We start from the raw sequence: 13280 nt of genomic DNA on the forward strand, positions 1-13280 counted from the left end.
TAATCATGCTTTTAAGGCATTTCTTCAGTGTGCTTCAGAACGAGGCCGTGCAGTGTATAATGGTGGTGGCCTTTGGAGACTGGCGCACATGCTCTCTCAGGTCACGTGTGCTCTGTTCTCAGTGTGACACTGTTTGTAATCTCACAGGCTACGATGGCACTCGTTCTTGCACTGTTCTCTGCGTGGTACTGCGCTTATTTGAACCTATTTTTTTTGCTTTGTTCATATTGCCAGGTTAAACTATACAATATGACTGCTTGCTGAACACAAGATGGGGAAACTTTATTAGTTTAGTAACACTTGCATGGTATTGTTATCCTTTACAGAAAGGTTAATTTAGTGGTAAGAGTGGGTTTAACTCGATTTTTATAACGCTTGTTAGAGGTGCAGAAATGGGAAATTATGGGGTTTTATCAGAAATCAAAGAACCTAACCTATACAATATTGTTTTATGCAACTATGTTTTAGTGTTACGATTACTTGTCAGAGAAAAATATACTTTCTATCTGTTGCAGGTACAGATTGGTGTGGGATTTGTGATGCCACTCAACAAGTGGCATTACATAATAAAGTGTACCTCCGAAGCCAAGGGCGCATTACGTCTGGCACAGCATCTGTGGACACCAACACAAGCTGGGGAAAGAAGCCAGACTGGGCAGGCCTGCCGGACTATCTCTGATGCATCTGGGAAGCTTCTGGCAAGACCAGAGAAAGTGGCTGCTGTGAAGAGTAAGTGAACATTCACCTCATTTAAGAAACTTGACTGTTATACATATCTGAAAGTTATCTGGATGAGCTAACGTTGATGTACACACAATGGAAAAAAATGCCAAAGAAAGAATGATGCGAGTGCCAATACATGTGTCGTCTTTCTTAAGCCGTATATATGCACTGTCAAAACAGCATAGGATAATTTCGAGATATTGGTTTCTTGTGAAAGCTGTCCGCAGTTTCCCCTATAATCGGTTTCAATGACAAGCAATCAAGAAATTCAGGTGGCTACATGTGCCTTATTTGAGCACAAAGATGAGGAAAAAATTACTACACAAAGAAAACACCTCCCACAATAGTGGCATGTATGCTATGGCATGGATAGTTGAGCATGACCTGTGTGAAGCTTCCTATAAATTTTCATGCCTGTCATCAGTGCCCTAAAAGATCAAGGTGCTGGGCATCACGCAGAGTTCTAGAACTCGCGGCCAGCCTGGATTTGAACGGATGACAACATAGTGTGGCTGTAACGCCTTGTTTTTCTGCACAGTTTCAATTGTTTTATGAATGAAGTGCCGGTAACTCTTGTACTGCCATCTTGTCGGCTGCAAATACCGTTTGCTGCTAAAATGGTTTTTAGGAACAAACGAGCATAAGAGATTGCTCTGTATTTTAAGATGCTTCCTTAGGTTTTTTACATTGAAGCTGTAGGCTAGCTTAGCAAGGAAGGTATATGGGGTATTAAAAGAACACTAAAACATTGGTTGCCATCATTGCAGCTAAATAAAGCATGGAAACCAGCCATCACTACGTCTTGTACATAAAAAAATTTATGCCTACATGGCTAATGCTGAAGTTACGACCCACTTCCTCGCCTACTGCATGAGATACATGCTGCGAGCAACAGGCTAACGGTAGCAAATGACAGAGCTAGCACCTTACAGGTCTCCTGCGTGCGTTAGGCATCTTAGGTTAGCAGCGCGACGATCTCCATGGAAGCGAGAGAAGGGATAGGAAAGAGTGCTGACTTACAATTTTATTGCGCACATAACCAAGGTTTAAATACCACGCTAAGGCTCAAAAGGAAAAACAGAAAGGTAGCACGTATTCAGGACACGTGCGATACGACATACTATATGCAATCATGTGGTTAAATATTGCACTTCATTATCGCACAGTTACAATGAAGGGGCACTGACACAGCACTCCCCAGATTTGTGAATTTCGAGCCCTTCTATAATTTCTCTAGTATGTTTGTTTTTGTTGCGACTGTCAATTTGTGTGCTATCAAATAAGGGTTTGCAACGGTGGTCTCTGCAGTGAATACTGAGATGACCAGAAACGGAGTTGAAAACATGATTATTATGCTCCTTTAATCGTTCATTGGGACAGCGTCCTGTCTGACCAATGTATTCGCGGCCGCAGGATAGAGGAATGTTGTAAACAACACCTACAGCACACGTGACAAAACGGTTATTATGGTTGGTTCTGCAGCAATTTCTGCTTTCTTTAGGATTACAATTGACCTGCCTGCAGAAGCGTGACAGCTTATGTGGTGCCGCAAACATAACATCAACACCAGCACGCCGACCAACTTTCTTGAGATTATGGGACAACTTGTGGATGTAAGGGATGACGGGACTCTCTTCCTGGAAGTGGCAGAATCTGGGTTGCTAGCTTTTTCTTGCTTTTGCAAGCTTCTGGCTACTACGTCAGCAGACTGCCTGGGTAGCCCAATTGCTCAAGTCTGCGGGCCTGTTTCCCGAAACTGGTTTCCATTAAGTGGTGACAGGACTTTGAAAGGGAATTAGTCAAGCATAGGCTAGCGATTCCTCTCTTGATGAGCTTTGAATGGGCCAAGTTGAAAGGTAAAAGAGTTTTGCAAGCTCTGGATTTATACATCCAGCACAGCTGGTTCCTAAAAGTGATTCTGAGGTCTAAACACCTAATAGAGTGGACAACTGGCAGTTCATAGGTTAAGACAAATGGATGAAGACATTCTTTAAACAGCGATAAAGCATCACGGCAGCTAGTTTCGACAGTGTCAGCATCAGTATCTAAAAGAAATAAAAAATCATCTACAAACCTAAAAATGTCACAGTTTCGCCCTAAGGGCGAAGCAGTGAATGCGATAGCAACACAGCAATGTCATACGAAGACAAACCTAAAAACATTTTCCACGAAAGGCGCAAGGCGTTTGGAAAGTGCACGGCCGTGAGTGGCTAGCAAGATGTCACTCAGCAATGCTAAACCGATGCAAACTCTGTCCCTTTGTAGGTACATCTTCCTGCCGTGCACTTTCCAAACGACTTCCGCCTTTCGTGGAAAAATGTTTTTTAGGTTTGTAGATGATTTCTTAGTTCTTTTAGGTACTGATGCCGACACTGTCGAAACTAGCTGCCGTGATGCTTTATCGCTGTTTACGGAATGTCTTCATCCATTTCTCTTAACCCATGAGCTGCCAGTTGCCGACTCAATTAGATTTTTCGACCTCAGACTCATTTTTAGGAACAACCAGCGTACTGTATGTATAAACCCAGAGCTTGCAAAGCTCTTTCTTTTAACTCAGCTCATTCAAAGATCATCAAGCGAGGAATCGTTAGCCTATGCTTCACTAATTCCCTTTCAAAGTCATGTCACCACTTAATGGAAACCAGTTTCAGGAAACAGGCTCGAAGACTTGAGCGATCGGGCTACCCGGGCAGTCTGCTGACGTCAGTAGCTGGAAGCTTGCAAAAGCAAGAAAAAGCTAGCAACCCAGATTCTGCCACTTCCAGGAAGAGAGTCACCGTCAACCCTCCCCCGCAGGGGCGTCTGCGTCAGCAGGCGTTTGGTGTGTTGCGACACCACGGACCCGAGCACACGAGGGTCGGACCCTCCCACGCTTAACCGTGCGTGGCTTAGCCGTGTCCGGGGAAAAGGGGATCCTGGGGGTTGAGCCGACGCTGAGTGTTTGGACCTTTAAGGCCCCTCAGCAGAGGCAACACACCCCTTTGGCCTCGGCTTCACGTAGACGGCACCCTCGGACTGACCCACCCGGGGGAAATCGGTAGTTGCCTTTTCCTATCCTCCTCTTGTATCTTCGTCTTTTTCTCTCACTTTCAATCTTTCCTGTCTCCTCCTCACTTCTGATTTTCTGATCCTCCAGGCAGCTAGGGTTAACCTTGTGTGAGATGGCCAACCTTGGTTATATCATATTTGCTTATAGTGGCTGTGTACAGCTGGCGTTGGCAGGTCTTGTTTATAACAACCCTGTCACGTCCCCTTGTTGGGCTCCGTGGTGGGCGGCTGGCACCGCTGCCGAAATCACGCTAATTTGTATGGCTTCCTCATACCATAAACTCCCTGATCGCCCTCTCATAAAAAGAGGGCGCACCGATGAATCTTTCAGCTTTTTCGCTAAGACCACCGAAATTTTCCCACGTTTCCACGTGATTCACAGTGAATCCCCCGGTAAAATCGTAAGAACAGTATCACCTTTTGTAGTTGCTAAATGCCTGACTGAGTCTCTTGGTCCTGGTTACAAAGTAACGAAAATGCCCAGTGGTGACATTCTCCTCGAAATCCGTGACAAAGCACAGCACAAAAATCTGGCAAAACTTGTTTCGTTTGGTGACATCCAAATTTCTGTAAGCCCTCATCGTTCTATGAATGGTACACGAGGGGTAGTATCAGATCAAGACCTACTGGAATTGACTGAGGCAGAGCTCCTAGAGGGCTGGAAAGAGCAACACGCGACGAATGTGCAGCGAATCAAGATCCGGCGAGACGACAAGGAAATTCCTACAAGACATCTTATACTTCGTTTTTGTACTAGCACGCTCCCCGAACAAATTGAAACAGGTTACATGAAAATAAATGTCAGACCTTACATTCCGAACCCTCGACGCTGCTTTAAGTGCCAAAGATTCGGTCACGGCTCTCAGAGCTGCCGGGGCCGTACTACCTGTGCAAAGTGCGCATCACACGACCACCCTGCGGACAACTGTAACGACCCACCCCACTGTGCAAACTGTGAGGGTGAACACCCGGCATATTCACGCTCCTGTCCCTCGTGGAAAAAAGAAAAAGAAGTTATAACACTTGAAGTAAAAGAAAACATTTCCTTCAAAGAAGCACGAAAGCGCCTCTCATTTGTGGGGCCTTATTTCTCCGAAGTGGCACGGTAGGGGGCAGTGCCACAACGGTTCTCGGCGGCCGTTCGAACCACGCAAAGTGGCCCGGCGGTAGCGCCACCCGCCCCCACTGCGGGATCAGCTAGTGCTGTTCCGCCATCCAGCAAGAAGAGCCAGCAGTCCTCCGTGCCTGCGGGCTCTACGACACCTAGGGCCTCTGCTCGTGCAGAGAAGCCCGAAATACCCGTGAGCGTGCGCTGCGAGCGGGCATTCCAGCGCCTCGGCGGAGGTTATGGATACGTCACAAATCCCACCGGCGTCTCAGACGCCGAATGATCGGCGCAGCTCTCGGGAGCGCGCCAAAAAAGACAAACCCCGCATCACGGGGCCCGGTAAGGGCCTTGTGGGCTAACACAAATTTCCCCTCTTAAACACACAGCACAACACACTCCCACTATGGATACACAAATACTATATTGGAATGTCAGGGGTCTTCTCCACAACCTCGATGACGTTAAGGAACTCCTACATAAACATAATCCAAAATTGCTGTGTGTTCAAGAGACACATCTGAAACATTCACACACAAACTTTCTTCGCCAGTACACCATCTTCCGAAAAGACCGTGACGAGGATAACGCCTCGTGTGGCGGTGTAGCAATCGCTGCAGACAAGTCTGTAGCTTGTCATCATGTAGCCTTACAAACACCCCTTGAGGCAGTGTCAGTTAGGGTAGTTGTTTTCAATAAGCTGGTAACTGTTTGTTCTATATATATACCCCCAAGCTATCACCTCATCAAAACAGATTTTTATAACCTCATAGATGAACTGCCGGAACCCTACCTACTCGTGGGTGATTTTAATGCTCACAACACCTTGTGGGAGACTCCCGATGCAACGCGAGAGGTCGACTCATTGAAAATTTTCTTCTGACCTCTGGTGCCTGTCTCTTTAATAAGAATGCGCCCACCTATTACAACGCCCAACACGATTCGTATTCATCGATAGACCTTGCACTTGGATCCGATTCCCTTCTGCCTGACCTTAAATGGAACGCCATCAAAAATCCTTTTGGAAGTGACCACTTGCCCTGTAACTTTAAACTTAATAACGCAGCATGACAACCCTCCCAGTATTCCTCGATGGAAATTAGCCTCTGCACACTGGGAGCATTTTAAAGAATCAACCTATTTACCACGAGATTTTATAAACAATTTTAGTATCGACGATGCTGTTGCATATTTTACCGCTTTTATTATTGATGCTGCTGAAAAGTGTATCCCACAAAGGAACGGTAGCTCACGTAAAAGACCTGTTCCCTGGTGGAACGAAGACTGTAGACAGGCGCAAAAAAGGCAAAATAAGGCATGGGGCATATTGTGTAGATCTCCAAATGCTGAAAATCTCATTCACTTTAAACAGATTAAATCGCAGGGAAGGCGGACACGACGTCAGGCAAAGAGAGAAAGCTGGGTGAGGTTTATCTCGGGTATAAATTCCTACACACAGGAGGCAAAAGTGTGGAATGGCGTAAGAAAGCTAAAGGGGCAACCAATTCATCCGTTGCCTCTGGTTAATCACCAAGGGAACACCTTGCAGGACCAGGCAGACTGTCTTGGGGAGCACTTTGAGCATGTGTCAAGCTCAATCCATTATTCGAAATCCTTCCTTAAATACAAACAGATAGAAGAATGCAAGGCATTTATACGCAAATGCCGACAGAATGAACCATATAACCGTCCTTTTAATATTGCCGAGTGGAGAGCTGCCTTGATCGCATGTAAGAGCTCTGCACTGGGACCCGACAGAGTCATGTATGACATGATTAAGAACGTGCACACTGATACACAACTAACACAACTGGCGCTTCTCAACACTATTTGGGCTGCCGGATATCTTCCATCCGCATGGAAAGAAGCGATTGTGGTCCCTGTATTGAAGCAGGGTAAAGATCCTTCCTAGGCGGCAAGTTACCGTCCCATAGCTCTCACAAGTTGCCTGTGCAAGCTATTTGAAAAAATGGTTAATCGACGCCTGATACATTTCCTTCAACTGAACAAAATGCTTGATCCCTATCAGTGTGGCTTTAGAGAAGGCCGATCCACAACTGATCATCTTGTGCGCATTGAAGGAAATATCCGAGACGCATTTGTACATAAACAGTTTTTCTTATCGGTATTCCTCGATATGGAGAAGGCGTACGACACAACATGGCGTTACGGAATCCTGAGAGACTTGGCGCTAATAGGCATCCATGGCAATATGCTAAGCCTAATACAAAGCTATTTGTCCAATCGCACCTTCCGCGTCAAAATCGGGAATGTATTTTCACGCCCATTCATTCAGGAAACTGGTGTACCCCAGGGAGGCGTGCTCAGCTGCTCACTGTTTATTGTTAAGATGAACACACTCCGTGCCTCATTACCACCGGCTATTTTTTATTCCGTCTACGTAGAAGACATACAAATAGGCTTCAAGTCATGTAACCTCGCAGTGTGTGAGAGACAGGTACAGCAGGGCTTAAACAAGGTAACGAAGTGGGCAGACGGAAACGGGTTTAAAGTTAACCCCCACAAAAGTTCTTGTGTTCTTTTCACAAGAAAGAGAGGCCTGATTCCAGATCCCTGTGTAGAACTGCATGGACAGCAAATACCTGTGAACAAAGAACACAAGTTTCTAGGCATCATACTTGACTTTAATCTCAAAGCAAAATGCCTAAAAACAATGAACCTCATGAAGATCTTATCTCACACATCATGGGGCAGCGACAGGAAATGTTTAATGAATCTTTACAAGAGCCTCATTCGTTCGCGACTAGATTATGGTGCTGTAGTATATAGCTCTGCTGCCCCAAGTGCGCTAAAGATGCTGGATCCCGTTCACCATCTAGGTATCCGCCTGGCCACCGGCGCTTTCAGAACAAGCCCTATAGAAAGCCTATATGCAGAATCAAATGAATGGTCACTTCATCTCCAGAGATCATACATCAGCTTCACATACTTCCTCAAAGTTCACTCTAATCATGAACATCCATGTTCTCAAACCGTTAACGATTTGACGTGTACTACACTTTTCCATAATAGACCCTCTGTGATACGGCCTTTCTCACTACGTGTGAGAGAACTTAGCGAAGAAATGGATGTCCCACTTTTCGAACACCGTTTAATGCCTCCAGGTAAGCTTTTACCACCCTGGGAGTGGCAGGTGATAGCATGTGATGTATCCTTTGTGGAGGTCACAAAGCACGCTCCTGAACTCGAAATTGCAATACATTTCCGTGAACTCCAATCGAAGTACCGTTGCCCTGAATTCTACACCGACGCGTCAAAGTCCCATGCTGGTGTATCTTACGCGGCTGTCGGTCCATCTTTCTCTGAATCAGACGTATTGAACCCTTATACAAGTATCTTCACTGCAGAAGCCTATGCAGTACTGTCTGCGATTAAACACATTAAGAAATTAAAGCTACATAAGGCAATAATATTCACGGACTCCTTAAGTGTCGTAAAGGCACTAATGTCTTTAAGGAAACACAAAAATCCTGTTTTCATTGAACTTTACTCATATTTGTGCAATATTTACTCATATGGTAGACATGTTACAATATGCTGGGTTCCTGGTCATAGATCCATCAAAGGTAATGTGCTTGCAGACCAAATGGCCACATCAATTACAGCTCAAGCTACCAATCTTAGCAGTACTATTCCCGCCACAGATCTCAAGCCTTTTTTTGCGAACGAAACTGCGAAACCACTGGCAACGCATGTGGGAGAGTGAAGCAAATAATAAGCTCCACTTGATTAAGCCACAGTTAGGTTTCTGGCCCTGTATAACTAAAACACGACGAACTGATGTCCTAGTCTGCCGTCTCAGAATAGTACACACATATGGTACTCACAATTTTCTGTTGACTGCCAACGAGCCTCCAACCTGTGATCGATGTGGTGAGAGGCTGACCGTCCTCCATGTCCTCTTGGAGTGCCGGGAAGCCGAAACAGAGAGAAGGAAACATTTTCCTCTTGCATACCGCTACCATATCCTTCTCCATCCCAGTATGTTTCTTTCCAAAGAACCGCTTTTTAATACCAAAGCAGTCCTAGGTTTTTTGAATGACGTGGTTCATGTGATTAGCCCTAGATATTCGTAACACATCCTCCCGCCAGAGGATGCTGTTGCGATAGTGCTCAGTATAGCACATGCCTCCAGGCCTTTATGTTCAAGGGCTCTGTTGAGGCAATAGTGCTCCATGCCAACTTTCGCATCGGACATACTTTGCAAATAGTAACATTTATTTGCAATGCATATTTCATATGAAGCTCATAGCACACGCCATTAGTGATTTCCATAATCTTATTACCTGTAGATTTTATGCACTGTACAGCAACTACTTTTAGGCCCCCTTACAGCCACGTCATATTCACCACTCGTAATTCGTCGCTTCAATTCAAACTCATTAACACTGGCCTGGCGCTCTTTGGTCATTATTGGCCCTTGCGCCATTAAACCCCATATATCATCATCATCATCATCGTCAACCCTTACGTCCACACGTTGTCCCATAATCTCAAGAAAGTTGGTCGGCATGCTAGTGTTGATGTTGTGTTTTCGGCACCACATAAGCTGTCACGCTTATGCAGGCAGGTCAACTGTAATCCTAAAGAAAGAAAAAATTGCTGCAGAACCAACCATAATAACCGTTTTGTCACGTGCGCTGTAGGTGTTGTTTACAACATTCCTCTATCCTGCGGCCGCGAATACATTGGTCAGACGGGACGCTGTCTCAATGAACGATTAAAGGAGCATAATAATGATGTTCTCAACTCCGTTTCTGGTCATCGCAGTATTCATTGCAGAGACCACCGTTGCAAACCCTTATTTGATAGCACACAAATTGTCAGTCGCAACAAAAACAAACATACTAGAGAAATTATTGAAGGGCTCGAAATTCACAAATCTGGGGAGCGCTGTGCCAGTGCCCCTTCATTGTCACTGTGCGATAACGAAGTGCAATATTTAATCACATGATTTGCATATAGTATGTTGGAAGCTGAATCCTGAACATGTGCTACCTTTCTGTTTTTTTCTTTTGTGCCTTAGCGTGGTATTTAAACCTTGGTTATGTGCGCATTAAAATTGTAAGTCAGCGCTCTTTCCTATCCCTTCTCTCACTTCCATGTAGATCGTCACGCTGCTAACCTAAGATGAAACTTTATCAACACTCCCGTTCAGCCACCCTTGCGTTAGAGAGTCTAGCCAAGTGTTGGGTCTCGAAATCTGACAGAAATTTGGGTGCTTGCAGAGCAGAAAAATTATGCAAAATTGGAAGCAATAAGTCCTTCTGACGGTGCTTCGAATGCAGCTGCCGTATGACTAAACTTCGCTGTAAAGCCAACTTCCGGATGAGAAGAGGTGTGGCTTTGGCAAACACCTACTAAAATCCCATGCAACTTAGCAAAACAGTGTGATGCATGTGTATGCATTCTCACTGCAAATAAAGCTGCTCTGCCATGCGCGCTGGGTAGCATATTTGTGTGTAATATATGCTGCATTGTATTATTTGAAACTTGTTATATCTTTTGCTGCAGAGTTCCTTCATTCACTTATTACTACAAATGGTTTCAAAAACAATTTAATTCTATATTTATTGCACTCTTCTTTTAGACTGCCTGGAGAAGTACATCTGGGAACATCCGATGGGGCCACCAGCACCACCTCCAGAGCACTGCCTTGCTTCTGTAAGGAAGCACCTTGGGAGCTTCACAGAAACGGGCGCGAGGGCATGCGAGTATGGAAGACGTGAATCGCCTTAACCTATTGCATTATTTCAATAAAGTGTGAAGATATGGAACATATTATGGTGCTATACATTGATTTCTTATGGCATGAAAATGTAGTGGCATACTTGGCCACATGTAGATACAGACTGCACACTTTGCAAGACTCAAGCACGCATGAAGATAGCCCATCATGAGCTTCCCAAGTGCAATGGCTGCTCCTTCTATTCGTTACACAACTTGCATTTGACCTGATGTGCCCACTGTTATACCCAGCATCCCACCCAGCGTGCCACCATCGCCCAGCATTCTACCCATCGCCCGGCATTCTACCCATCACCCAGCATTCCACCCATCACCCAGCATCCTACCCATCACCCAGCATGCCCATTACCATAATCCACCGTGATGATGGATGATAGATTCCATCATGACCAGCATCGGGCAAATTTTCAATAGGGTTGGGCCGAGTTTAACCACTTTTGTCTATAGAGGGCAAGTAAACCTGCAGTAATAATACTTTTACAATATCGGCTGTCCTTTAGTTCATCTCACAGCTTACCGCAATCGGTATACGGTCTGTTCGCTCGAGTTAACATGATCTTTGGTGATGTCCCACCCTATAGCATTCAGCGGGGGGGGGGGGGGGATATAGGAAACCATTAGTAAATAATTTCAATCACATATAAGTATATATTCCGCCGCCATGTGGTTCGCAAGGAAAAATTATTGTCGGGGATGCATTCCCGACTAACTGGGGTGCCGGGCCCAGAGGTTACATGTTAAAAACCAGTGCAATACTGGGTGAAACTCGGTGAGCAGACTCTTAAACACCTAATTATCTGGTAAAATAATAATTAAGGGCTGCGTAATTTAATGACAGAGATGCCATGGTGACTTTTATTGCTTTTCTCCGCAGACATTCTATAAACAGGCAATCGGCTAAAGAAATAGCAAACAGAAAAACTTTTGCATATAAACGGCGTATAGACAGCTAATATAGACAAAAAAACACAATGTAACGACTTTTGTCAAGACTAAAATTGTAGACGGGGAATCGATAAAAGAAGTAGACACCTTATCAACTTTCGCCTGTAGAAAATCTATAAACCGGGCGTGTACAAAAATAATTAACACCTTATCGACTGTCACCTATAGACTGTGCTCAGACACAGAATAAACAAGAATAAATAGACACCGTATCGACTTTGATCTATTGACCCTTTTTGCGGCGCTCCCGTGGGCGCTGCCATGTTTGATCACGTGGTGACGCGTCCATTGCCTGCCTCAGCCGCCTCCGTTGCCTCCGCGTTTACAATGCAAGCGCGTGACGCCGGCGCGGCGCAGCAAACCTCTGTTTCGACGCGTATCGTAGACGGTGACTGCGTGCACGACACGAAGCTTTGGCCACAGCTTTAGAGGACATGTAAGCGCTTTCAGAGCTCATTACGCCTTGTCCAAACGGCGTGAGCAGCGTATACGGTGCTTGAACTAAAAGCGGGGCTAGAAATGTTTTCCATGCAAGCTGTCCAAACTTTCCGCCTATGAATTAAATCGGGATCAGTGTGCTCCGCGTTCTTTATTTGGCAAACATTTTGAACCAGCGGCTTGTCATATTTCTGACTCAATAAAGTTCCTCGGTGCGGCCACTATCTGATTGTTTATTTTCAGCGTAATCACTCGCGGGTGTGCCCTGCTGCGATAAATTTCTTGCTGCGCACAAAGCTTGGAATTTAAATGTTCTGTATTTTGAGGTAGCTCGTAGCAAAGACGTATTATTACTAGTCCCTCGCTTACTCGGTGGATCGTCCCGAAGCATTCAGCTTCCAACATTCGTGTCTTGTCGGTGCAGTCGCCGTCACTCATGCTTCGGCACATTGGTTCAAGTGTGCGCCTATTCACTGACACGTTGGCTTAAGTTTTTGTGCGATTAAGGGTGGATGTGTGTAGATAACGTGCGGGAAACTTACTCTGCCAGTAAGTGGCACTACTTCATTTTGTTACGAGCGGTACTCACTCCCAAGTGTCAAGGTTCCGGAGTTGAAGTCCTTTCTTTGGAGGTTAGCCATACAGCGCTGGCGGATGAATATTTTTTTATCCTTGAGGAAAGCCGTGCATCACGAAGGGCGGCAACACAGGCAGTCCTTATGTAGCAGCCTCGACACCGGTTGATTCCATTCATTAATATGTGAATCACTTTTTTTGCAGCGAAGTACCGCACACGTCTTCCATTTATCGTTACACATTTTGCAGTATGAATTGGGCGCACTGCATTAGCGCACATCCAGTTGTATTTTCGATAGGTGATCGTACAGTAGCAGGCTAGAAGCAGTAACGTTTTCGTATTCGTGCGCATTCGCTGAGGCAACGTATGGCGCGCGGCCGAAAGCGCCATCTCGTTCCTCTAGAGCAAACTGCTCCGCGGAAAGGGTCAATACGTAGTCTCCAGAGCGGAATATCACAAGAAACAAACAACTTATCGACTTCTTTCTGTAGACCGACTATAGAATGGAAATAGACAAAAAGAAATAAAAATCTTATTAACTTTTGTCTATAGACAGTCCATAGACAATGAATGGAGAAGAAGAAATAGAGACCGTACCGACTTTTTTTCTATAGATTTTCTATAGAGAGGAAGTGGACAAACAAACATCTTATCGACTTTTTTCTGTAGACCGAC

General features: G+C 45.2%; 1 protein-coding gene across 1 annotated transcript; it reads left to right on the top strand.

The window, feature by feature from the left end:
* The first annotated feature begins 501 nt into the window (after positions 1-501).
* On the top strand, positions 502-10636 carry LOC125945052 (uncharacterized). The gene is made up of 2 exons (XM_049666609.1): positions 502-729; positions 10488-10636. Exons 1-2 carry the CDS (start codon positions 540-542, stop codon positions 10634-10636), a joined length of 339 nt encoding a protein of 112 aa, XP_049522566.1. The 5' UTR covers positions 502-539.
* Positions 10637-13280: the final 2644 nt, after the last annotated feature.

Source organism: Dermacentor silvarum, chromosome 4, assembly GCF_013339745.2.
Source record: "Dermacentor silvarum isolate Dsil-2018 chromosome 4, BIME_Dsil_1.4, whole genome shotgun sequence".
In the NCBI taxonomy this organism is placed as follows: Eukaryota; Metazoa; Arthropoda; class Arachnida; order Ixodida; family Ixodidae; genus Dermacentor; species Dermacentor silvarum.